The sequence below is a fragment of the Rattus norvegicus genome, chromosome 15, assembly GCF_036323735.1.
Source record: "Rattus norvegicus strain BN/NHsdMcwi chromosome 15, GRCr8, whole genome shotgun sequence".
Taxonomy (NCBI): domain Eukaryota; kingdom Metazoa; phylum Chordata; class Mammalia; order Rodentia; family Muridae; genus Rattus; species Rattus norvegicus.
This window is the reverse complement of record NC_086033.1, coordinates 29,548,478-29,560,723: the sequence shown is the minus strand read 5'-3', so window position 1 is coordinate 29,560,723 and position 12,246 is coordinate 29,548,478. Positions and strand designations below refer to the sequence as shown.

The 12,246-nt window shown below is 43.0% G+C and overlaps 1 gene segment (V, D, J or C); it reads right to left on the bottom strand.

The window, feature by feature from the left end:
* Positions 1-264: 264 nt before the first annotated feature.
* Positions 265-998, bottom strand: LOC134482027 (T cell receptor alpha variable 19-like). The segment is given in 2 exon segments: positions 265-665; positions 849-998. Coding segments are annotated over 2 exon segments (450 nt in total).
* Between the last annotated feature and the right edge of the window lie 11,248 nt (positions 999-12,246).

Genomic DNA, 12,246 nt, shown 5'->3' with positions numbered 1-12,246 from the left:
ATGATAAAATAAAGTCTATCACATCAAAATTGAACAAGACAAACCAAGAGAAAGAAAAGAATTCAAGGGAAGGCACAAGAATCAGAAACCCACTTGTTTGAACACTTAGGATCCCACAAAACCACTCAATTGGAAGCCATGATAGATGCAGAGGACTTAGTGCCGACCTGTGCTAGCCCTGAACATGGATACCTCAGGTAACTGATTTAAAATGGACATCTCACATGAATTGTACTAAAGTTTATTGCCAAACCCTTTCCTGTGCTACCATAGTCCTTGCATCCTGTCTGTGGAGTATATTCTCAGAACCTTTGTCTCTGGTTGAGGTTTTTGTGGGGCTCTTTTAGATGCCTCTGCCACTGTGCCCTCACTCATAGCACAGAAATATACTGCTGAATCCTCAATCTGCGTGGCTCTGATGATGAGTCCAATGGAACTTTTTGACATCTGGAAGTTCAGAGAATAACGACCCTCTGTTGCATTTTCCTTGTTGTAAGAATCCTGACGAATAAGGAAAACCATTTCCCCACTTGCCGTTTGCTTGTACCAGAATAAGTAGTAAGAACTGTCCCGGGTTTCGTACACACAGTCCATTGCCACAGTTTTCGTCTCCATCACAGAAATTGAAGCCTGAGTTTGCACTACCTTCTGGGCCATGCTGGTTGCTAAAGGACAAAACACAGAGATATCAGCCTCTTTAACTACAACAGCGAGAGTCCAAAGGATGAAGTAGCTTATGAGCCAGAGTTCCAATGATCTCTCGCTTCTGAGCCTCAGCAGAGAACAATAACCTCTCCCAGTGACCTTCAGGAATAAGGGTCTGACCCTATGCTGGGAAACATCCTTACCAAGGCAAATGGAGCTGAAAGCTGCTCCCAGAAGGCTTAGAACCAGCATCTTGTTAACTCTTGTCTTGAGTGAAATTTTCTATGTTCTCTTTCAACCCAGATCTTAACCTATACTGTGTGCTTCAGAGGAACAAGCAAAGTTACTGGTCTGTGTGGTGCAACCACCCCAACAGGAAATACCGCTGTCAGTTATGGGGCAGGTTTAATTGTGCCCTGTGATAACTTCCTGTATGGATGTGGGAGAATGTTAGACTGCTTTGAAGACCTGTCGATCTTATTATAATCGACTGGAAACCATCGTAAGAAGATGAACTAATTTTCAAATTGCTCAGATAGATAATGCAGGACATGCAACTTATTATGAAATCTAGTAATATGTGAATGACCTAGCCATGCTGCTTCTGGTTTTATAGATTCATCCTTTTTTCACTAGAGAAAAACAAAAGGTTGACAATTTAAAAAGAATGCAAAACTTCATCTCAGTCTTGCTAAAATTCTAATGATGGGATTTGGGAAATTTATATGAGAAATAAGGATTTCTTTTTTGGCAACTAACATTTTTATTTTTCATGAGTTTCTATAAAATGACTGATCAGAGAAATCCTTTTTGTTTAATTGGATATGTTTCATTTACATTTCAAGTTTTATTCCCTTTCCCAGTTTCCTGTGCATAAACCCCCTATCCCATTCCCCCTCCCCTTTCTTCTATGAGGGTGTTCCTCTTCCTTCCTGCCTGCCCTAACATTTCCCTACACTGGGGGATCCAGCCTTGGCAGGACCAAGGGCTTCTCCTCCCATTGGTGCCCAACAAGGCCATCCTCTGCTACATATGCAGCTGGAGCCATTGATCTGTCAATGTGTACTCTTTGGGTGGTAGTTTAGTCCCTGGGAGCTCTGGTTCGTTGGTATTGTTGTTCTTATTGCGTTGCAAATCCTTTCAGCTCCTTCAATTCTTCCTCTAACTCCTCCAACAGGGACCCAGTTCTCAGTTCATTTGCTAGCATTCTACTCTGTATTTGTCATGCTGTGGCTAAGTCTCTTAGGAGACAGCTATATCAGGCTCCTGGTAGTTCTTAGTGAAAGCTTTCATATGTCCCCTGAGTAACAAAATCAGGCATATGTGACATGTCAAATAACAGAAGGAAAATACACATAAATGCATACATAAACACACATACACACATACACACACCCTACCTGTCTGTCTATCTACATGTTAATGTGTGCTTCATACTTACAGGAATGAACAAAAATAAATTCACAAAACTTTTATTGAATGAGAAGATGGAATGGCTTTCTCACAAGGACTCTTAAAACCTTCATTCCTCATAAAATCAGCACACCAGCCCTTTTCCCCTTTCTGTGTTCTGCTGTCCCTCTCTGTAGAATGGGATATTAAAAACTGTTTCACTCTAGTGAAGTGGAAGTAGTACAGTCTCCCCTAAGGTCTGTGACCTCACAAGCTCCAAGGAGTTGACTACGTTTCCAGTATTAGGCACAATTTCCTCCCCTTGATCAGATCTTAATTCCCATTAAAGAGCTTTGGTTACAAGGAAGGTAGCGATATCTTGCCACACTGTTTATTGTGTCCTTCAAAGGTGTCACAGTTGGACAAACCTGTTGTTTGCTTCACTCTCTTGGAAGCTTACCTAGCACATTCATGTACCATGAATGGTAGACTGACAGAAGAAGACTTTCAGGTTAGATCTATTGGAGTCTGTGGAGTCCTATGTCCAAAGTGTGTGGTGTCCTCTGCATAGGGACTTATGTTCCACCTCTGAGCTGTAGCTAAGAGCAAGAACAACAGCGTATATTATTTTGAGAGTCATGGTATTGGGTTGAAGTTAGTCTGTGGCTCTTATGTCAGACCAACTGTAATAATTTCAACATGCATACATGCATACATACATACATAGATACATACAAACATACATACATACAACACACACATACATACATAGATACATACATAGATACATACAAACATACAAACATACATACATACAACACACACATACATACATAGATACATACAACACACATACATTCATAGATAGATACGTAGATACATACAAACGTACAAACATACATACATACAACACATACATACATAGATACATACATAGATACATACAAACATACATACATACAACACACACATACATACATAGATACATACATAGATACATACAAACATAAAACATACAAACATACATACATACAACACACACATACATACATAGATACATACATAGATACATACAAACATAAAACATACATACATACAACACACATACATACATAGATACATACATAGATACATACAAACATACATACATACAACACACACATACATACATAGATACATACATAGATACATACAAACATACACACACACACATACACACACACACACACACACACACACACGCGCGCGCGCGCGCGCGCACACACTGTTCCTCATCAAAAGCTTCTTTTTGCAGTAACAAAGGTTCTTGCAGAAAAACATGACTGGCATCAAATCATTTGCAAGATTTTTTAAAAATTTGTCGTCTCATATATTAAGTAAGACAATCACTCCCCTCAGCCTGGGAATTCTGTTTAGAGGCACTGGGTGAATTTGTATTTATCAATAGCATAGAGGGGTAGCTCTCCCTTGTGGTTCCTGTCTGTACTGCAGCGTGACTTTCTATGTGTGGTAATTTGTCCTGGATCATTAAGTTGTAACATTGTGATCTGCATGGGAATGCAAGAATGCTACACCAAAAACGTTCTGCAGAGTTTATCAGGGTATCTCAGTCTTCAAAAGTGGGCTTTAGCTTTGTTAACTGTTTGACATGTGAGGGAAAGAGGGCTTCCTATGTTTCCCCAGTCCTCAAATGTAATGTCTATACTACTTCTCTTTATAAACATCTCCCAGCTCACTGTGAGCATGACAAAGGCTGTTCTGAGATCTCTTGACGTCTGGTCACCGTTTCCCTGGAGCCCAGGATGGACCCCTTGATTAGATGCTTTCGTCTGTCTCTTGTTTTGCCTATTAACTGCGTCATGACTATTTCTGATGGGGGGGGGGTTGCAATTTTTAAATTAACCCCAAGAGTTCTTTAATAAACCTGCACAAAATTTTACTATGTAGCAGAGCCACAAAGGGTCACCTCAGGAAACTATACTGTGCCTGTAACATCATTGTGTGTCTATTGAATTTCAAGTATATACATACAAATAGTGAAAATGCTCTTCCAATGGGAAGACTATCATGACATTGTTAATGCAAATTCCTTGGAGTTTGCCCTTGTGTAGGTCATAACCAAAGTCATACTCGTGCTATTATGAACTTATGATGCTATGAAACATCCAGGATGTGTGGATTGTCAATGTTATCATCCCACTTGTCCTTAGTTTGCTGAAGTTATAAAATAGAAGGCCCGAATCAAGGAGGATGTTCTGTTACAAACTGGTCGTCCAAGTAATTAGAAATACAATTTTATGTGAAAAATGAGGGAACAGATTATATCAGATTAACAAGGTTTTATTTAGAAATCAAAGAATTTTTATACTGAAGAGACAACCTACAGAATAGGAGAACTTATTTTCCACCTATTCATCTGTCACAGGGGTGATTTGGAAACAAGAACAAAAAGGGAAGTTACAAATTAAACAATGGACAAAAGATCTGAACAGAGGAGCAAGGAAACACAGCCAAGAAGCAGATGAGGCATGCTTGGTGTCATTGGCCTTTGGTGGAATGCAAAACAAAACCAAGTATTAGACAGCAGATCACTCACTGTGTGGAAGCCATGAGGCCTGATGAGGGTGCATGGTAATGGGATTCAGGAATGCTGATGGGCAGAGGGTGTTTATCAAGAGGACCACTGCAGCGAGCCTTGTGAAAAGCTTAGAAAATCAAAAGCAAAGCTAGTGTTTATTCTCTTTCTGGAAATAAACTCAGAGAAGACGAAATTGGCACGCCATAGTTACCCACAGGTTTATGTACCTTTAGTCATAGCAGCTTAGATTGGAAGTCAACTTAGGTTACCATCAGCAAATGGGCAGACAGAAGTGCAGCATCACAAAGAAGAACACTACTCAGGAAAAGGTAGAATAAAACTGTCATTTTCAGGAAAACCGATGACCTGGAGGACATTAAATGAAAAAAGCCAGACTTAAATTCCTACCCCTGTGCTACCCTGAAAAAACTAAACTAAACAGTAAATAAATAAATAAACAAACAAATAAAGCACACAAGTATCCTGTGTTCACCTGAAAGCCTAGAAGGCTTGGGATGTGTGCATACAGAGGAGAGAGGAGGTTTGATCAGTGGATATACTGTATGCATGTATGGGAACATCTCACTGAACCTTAATAACACATAAATTAGTAAAATAAATGCTATATATATATATTTATATATATATATTTATATGCTGTAGCATTTTTTTTCAACAAGACACACACTAGCATCACCTGGAAAGAGGTATCCTCAACTGAAAATTTGTTCCCATCAGCTTGATCTGTAACCAAGTGTGTGGTACTTCTTCCTGAATATTGATTGTTATGGGAAGGCCAAGCTTTGTTTGGGCTGCCACCTCTTGGAAGGGTTCCAGGATTGTATGTAACTGTGATGAATGGGGACTGTCATAAGATGATGGGAAAAACTGGTTCTTAAAGAGTGAATGCTGTGATCTAGGCAAGGATGGATGATGGATCTTGTCACCACACACAAGACTTCTGTTCACCTGGATCCTACTTGCTCCTTCCTAGACGAGGTAATTTCCTCATTGAGGGTGTGCTGCTATTCTAGCTCATATGCTAGCCAAAACTGATTTCATTTCTTATCACTAAGAGCACTTTTCTTACATGCCCTCCCCTTCTCGTATCCTTCCTTCTATAGAGCACATCAGAATGGGGCAGCGGGGAGCGTGCTTCCCTGCTTGGAAGGGGAACTGACTTTAAGTTTTCCTTTTCCCAGTGTGTAAAACAGGGTCTTAAAAACCACAGTCCTCTTAAAGACAGAACCAGATTTAGATGTCTGTTTCTTTGTCTTAGAGATTCGAATCTTTGCCTCCCTGCTATGCAGTGGCCCCATGCCCCAGTTGTAAACTGAGAGGCTGAGGTAACGTGCGGAGGGCTTCTTCCTCTAACGTCTGGCACATGCTCGTTAACCTGGAACTAGAGAGATGTAAGAATGATCTTGGCCTCTCGAGGAGCCAACCAGACCTCAGGGCTGCACAAGGGACAGATGGGACCTTCCCTCACCCTGCACAAGGACACCAGGCTTATTAAAAACCTAAGCCTGAAGTCTCCTCAGGCTCACTGGCTCAGATTTCATATGGAGAAACTGGAGACGTCACACTGACGATGAGCTTGAGGACACAGGCAGAGCAAAGCCTGTCATTTCAGCATCCTGCTGCCCTCTGACCCAGCTTACAGAGGTAAAGACAAACAAACAGAAATGACACATTTAAAGCAGTTCTCCTTCCAGTTACCAGGAGACACTCCTGGAGTGACATAATCCGTATTTCACCCACAGTTGGGGTCTAGGAAGCAGCCCTGAGGGTTTGTGTCAGGGCTGCAGGTGCCTGCCCCACACTGTGCATTTGTAGCACAGAAGTACACAGCAGTGTCTGCAGACTGAGCAGCAGTGATGGACAGGGAGCTGCTCTGGCTGGAGGTGTCAAGGGTGGCTCTTAGTCTCCCGATGTGCTTCTCTCTCTCATTGGAACGTATTAACATTAGCAGGACAGGACCTCCGCCTGAGTCCTGTCTGTACCACTGTACAGCAGTTGTATAAGTCTTGTAAGTGCAGTTCATGGTGACATTGTCACCCTCCTGGGTGCTCAGAGCCAGAAGATTCTCTTCTCCCCGTTGGCTATTCGCCCCTACATAGAAACAGACCAGAGAACAATAGTCAGTGGATATGTTTTCAAATTGCTTTTCCAAATGAACACTTCTCAGCCATGTGGCCTCTGAACTCAGTTCTCCCCATGCCTATCACTACCAGCCCCAACTCACAGGCCACTTGGAACCAGAGAATCAGCAAAGATACTCTCAGGAATTCGTTCATTCTTCTTGTTTATTGACACCACAGGAAACGCTGTGCTGCACCCTGAAGTGGAGCCTGGCTCCTAGGGCAGAGGAGTCAGTTCTGGATGATGAATATTTAATTTCTTGTCCCTCTGAGTCTCAGGGTTTTGCCTAGCCAATCAGAGACAGGCTTGGTTCAACACCCTCACCCAACCCTAACTGCGACTCCCATCTTTCTAGCGGAGATGCACTGCCCTCTGGTGGTGGGCACAGCATTCTGCGGCTGGAACCTAAGGGTTCTGGAATGGAGCCCTGTGCAGAGCTGGGTGCTGCAATTACAAGCCTGGTTTACTTTGCCTTCTTCTGGCACAGAGTGAGAGAATGCATAGACTATTTCTGGTGAGAGGTCAGTGGAGAGGAATACCGAAGTCAAGGATTTACAGAATACATCTGAACGAAGCCCTGTTAGAGTGTGTTAGTTAAGGATTTACTGCTATGAACAGACACCATGATTAAGGCAACAATTATAAAGACAACATATAACTGGGACTGGCTTACAGGTTCAGAGGTTCAGTCCATGATCATCAAGGCACAAACATGGTGGTGTCCAGGCAGGCACAGTGCAGGAAGAGCTGTCCCAGAGGCAGCTAGGTGAGGATTGGTTTCCAGGGAGCTAGGATTAAGGTCTTAAAGCCCATGATCACAATGACACTTCTTCCAACAAGGCCACACCTACTTCAACAATGTCACACTTCCTCCTAGGGCCACCCCTGGGCCAAGCATATTCAAACCATCACACTAAGCAATTCAGTGCAATTCCTGAAAATGTACCTGAGAAGGCAGAAGGATGGCTCACTGGGTGGTGTTTGCTATGCAAACCTGATGGCTTGAGTTCATTCCATAGACACACAATGGATGAACAGCACCAACTCTAGGACGTGGTCCTCTGACCTCCACATAAAACATGACACACACACACACACACACACACACACACACACACACACACACACACCGGTAATAAGTAAAATGTACAAATTAAAATGTACCTGTGAATTTCCTAAAAAAAAAGATTTTTCTTCCCAATGCTTGAATGATATTGTGTGTAAGTGAAGTATCTTACTGGTGTGTAGAAGAAACAGACGCCTATTAGATTGAGTAGAAAATGAATAAAATAAATTCATAATAGGTTACACTCAAAATCCACAACAGGTTCAGAGGTTCAGTCTATTACTAACATGGCAGGAAGGTGGCGGCGTCCAGGCATGATGCAGGAAGAGCTGTTCAGGAGGCAGCTCGGCAAAGACTGGCTTCCAGGGAGCTAGGATGAGGGTCTTAAAGCCCATGTCCACAAAATCCACAGGGTCTGAGAATCAGGATCAACAGCCTCATAGACAGGAACAGCACAAATCATAACACAGATCATCTCTAAGAGGATCCACTGGCGGCACTGGAAAAAATTTCCTGAACAAAACACCAATGGCTTATGCTCTAAGATCGAGAATCGACAAATGGGATCTCATAAAACTGCAAAACTTCTGTAAGGCAAAGGACACTGTGGTTAGGACAAAACGGCAACCAACAGATTGGGAAAAGATCTTTACCAATCCTACAACAGATAGAGGCCTTATATCCAAAATATACAAAGAACTCAAGAAGTTAGACCGCAGGAAGACAAATAACCCTATTAAAAGATGGGGTTCAGAGCTAAACAAAGAATTCACAGCTGAGAAATGCCGAATGGCTGAGAAACACCTAAAGAAATGTTCAACATCTTTAGTCATAAGGGAAATGCAAATCAAAACAACCCTGAGATTTCACCTCACGCCAGTGAGAATGGCTAAAATCAAAAACTCAGGTGACAGCAAATGCTGGCGAGGATGCGGAGAAAGAGGAACACTCCTCCATTGTTGGTGGGATTGCAGACTGGTACAACCATTCTGGAAATCAGTCTGGAGGTTCCTCAGAAAATTGGACATTGAACTGCCTGAGGATCCAGCTATACCACTCTTGGGCATATACCCAAAAGATGCCCCAACATATAAAAAAGACACGTGCTCCACTATGTTCATCGCAGCCTTATTTATAATAGCCAGAAGCTGGAAAGAACCCAGATGCCCTTCAACAGAGGAATGGATACAGAAAATGTGGTACATCTACACAATGGAATATTACTCAGCTATCAAAAACAACGACTTTATGGAATTCGTAGGCAAATGGTAGGAACTGGAAAATATCATCCTGAGTGAGCTAACCCAATCACAGAAAGACGTACATGGTATGCACTCATTGATAAGTGGCTATTAGCCAAAATGCTTGAATTACCCTAGATGCCTAGAACAAATGAAACTCAAGACGGATGATCAAAATGTGAATGCTTCACTCCTTCTTTAAAAGGGGAACAAGAATACCCTTGGCAGGGAATAGAGAGGCAAAGATTAAAACAGAGACTGAAGGAACACCCATTCAGAGCCTGCCCCACATGTGGCCCATACATATACAGCCACCCAATTAGACAAGATGGATGAAGCAAATAAGTGCAGGCCGACAGGAGCCGGATGTAGATATCTCCTGAGAGACACAGCCAGAATACAGCAAATACAGAGGCGAATGCCAGCAGCAAACCACTGAACTGAGAATAGGACCCCCGTTGAAGGAATCAGAGAAAGAACTGGAAGAGCTTGAAGGGGCTCGAGACCCCATATGAACAACAATGCCAAGCAACCAGAGCTTCCAGGGACTAAGCCACTACCTAAAGACTATACATGGACTGACCCTGGACTCTGACCTCATAGGTAGCAATGAATATCCTAGTAAGAGCACTAGTGGAAGGGGAAGCCCTGGGTCCTGCTAAGACTGAACCCCTAGTGAATTAGTCTGTTGGGGGGAGGGCGGCAATGGGGGGAGGATGGGGAGGGGAACACCCATAAGGAAGAGGAGGGGGGAGGGGGATGTTTGCCCGGAAACCGGGAAAGGGAATAACAGTCGAAATGTATATAAGAAATACTCAAGTTAATAAAAAGAAGAAGAAGAAGAAGAAGAAGAAGAAGAAGAAGAAGAAGAAGAAGAAGAAGAAGAAGAAGAAGAAGAAGAAGAAGAAGAAGAAGATCCATTGGCGGTAGTCTGAGCTGCAGACTCCAAGCCGTGTGTGCAAAGCCTCTCACAAAAGACCTTATGTGCAGCCTCAGTCCACAGTCCTGCCTTCTTCTTCATGTTGGTGAAATTAAAGCTGCCTACAAAAGGAATCTCTTAATTGTGTCTGTTTGTGTGAGGAACTTCAAAGTCAAAGGTGGCCAACAATGCATCTGACACTAGGGTCTAAGCCATGTGCTCACATCCAGGCATCTAGAGCTTCCAAGCGTTATTTATGCCAGCACAGCTATAGCAAAATGCCATAGCCTGGGCAGGTTAAACGACAAAAATGTATTCTCATAGTTCTGATGACCTCGTGTTTAAAATTGAAGTTTAGCAGCCTCAGCTTCTCCTGGGGCTTTTCTCCTTGACTGGAAAATTATCGCCTTCTCACTGTTCTCACGTGGTCATTTCCCTCTCTGTTTATTTGTGTCCCTAAGTCCTCTTTGACAAAGACACAAATATCTAAGGTCAGCCATGTTTGAGGTACTGGGCATTCAGGTTTCAGCACATGAATGACACGGAACTACGTTTTGCAAGAACCGCATATCTAAGATTTTCAGGTTCTGTGGCAGGAAAGGTAGGGGTGGTGAAGAACAGGTGTCCCAGTCAGGCCTTCAAGGTAGGTTGAGATCTACCCGCCCAGAAGCCGCCTGCATCCTTTGTAATGGACAATAATGCAAGCAATGGTGGGGCAGCGCTACCTCTCCAGAGATGTGGAGAGTCAATGATGAGACAGATAGGGTTCCACCATATAAGGGCATGTTTCCAACTCTGTTACTGCTGCAGGAAAGGAGATCTTCATGCAGAGCCATGTGAAAGGGGGCAAGATCCTCCACAGTGTGTCAGTAATGTGCAAGCTTGGATTTAAGATATTCTGTGTATGAAAAAATGATGGGAGAGGGAAAGAAAGGAAATAAAAACAAAGGGAGGATAAAGGAAAGGGAGGGACTGTTGAGTGGGGCAGGTGTGATTAGACAGTGCTGGAGAAGAGTCTAGGATAGTCAGTGTTAGATGAAACCCAAGGTGGAGCCATGCCGGTCCATAGAAAACTAAGAAATGTGAAAGGAGCTAACGTTATGGAGAAGGTAGAACTATAATTTGTTCTTTGCCCAACAGTCTGTGCATGAGGGGATCTCACTTCCCCATGTCACCAACAATTTTTATTTCTGTTCATTTCTTTTTTTTTCCAGATCTGAGGACCGAACCCAGGGTCTTGTGCTTGCTAGGCAAGCATGCTACCACTGAGCTAAATCCCCAACCCCCACTGTAATTGGGTTTCTTTTTTTTTTTAATTAACTTGAGAATTTCTGATTTAAATTTTGATTGTTATTCCCTTTCCCAGTTTCCCGGGCAACATTCCCTTAACCCCTCCCTCTCCCCTTCTATATGGGTGTTTCCCTCCCCATCCTCCCCCCATTACCGCCCTTCCCCCAACAATCACGTTCACTGGGGGTTCAGTCTTAACAGGACCAGGGGCTTCCCCTTCCACTGGTGATCTTACTAGGATATTCATTGCTACCTATGAGGTCAGAGTCCAGGGTCAGTCCATGTATAGTCTTTAGGTAGTGGCTTAGTCCCTGAAAGCTCTGGTTGCTTGGCATTGTTGTACTTTTGGGGTCTCGAGCCCCTTCAAGCTCTTCCAGTTCTTTCTCTGATTCCTTCAATAGGGGACCTATTCTCAGTTCAGTGGTTTGCTGCTGGCATACGCCTCTATATTTGCTGTATTCTGGCTGTGTCTCTCAGGAGCGATCTACATCCGGCTCCTGTCGGTCTGCACTCCTTTGCTTCATCCATCTTGTCTAATTGGGTGGCTGTATATGTATGGGCCAAATGTGGGACAGGCTCTGAATGGGTGTTCCTTCAGTCTCTGTTTTAATCTTTGCCTCTCCCTTCCCTGCCAAGGGTATTCTTTTTCCTCATTTAAAGAAGGAGTGAAGCATTCACATTTTGATCATCCGTCTTGAGTTTCGTTTGTTCTAGGGATCTAGGGTAATTCAAGCATTTGGGCTAATAGCCACTTATCAATGAGTGCATACCATGTATGTCTTTCTGTGATTGGGTTAGCTCACTCAGGATGATATTTTCCAGTTCCAACCATTTGCCTACGAATTTCATAAACTCGTTGTTTTTGATAGCTGAGTAATATTCCATTGTGTAGATGTACCACATTTTCTGTATCCATTCCTCTGTTGAAGGGCATCTGGGTTCTTTCCATTTTCTGGCTATTATAAATAAGGCT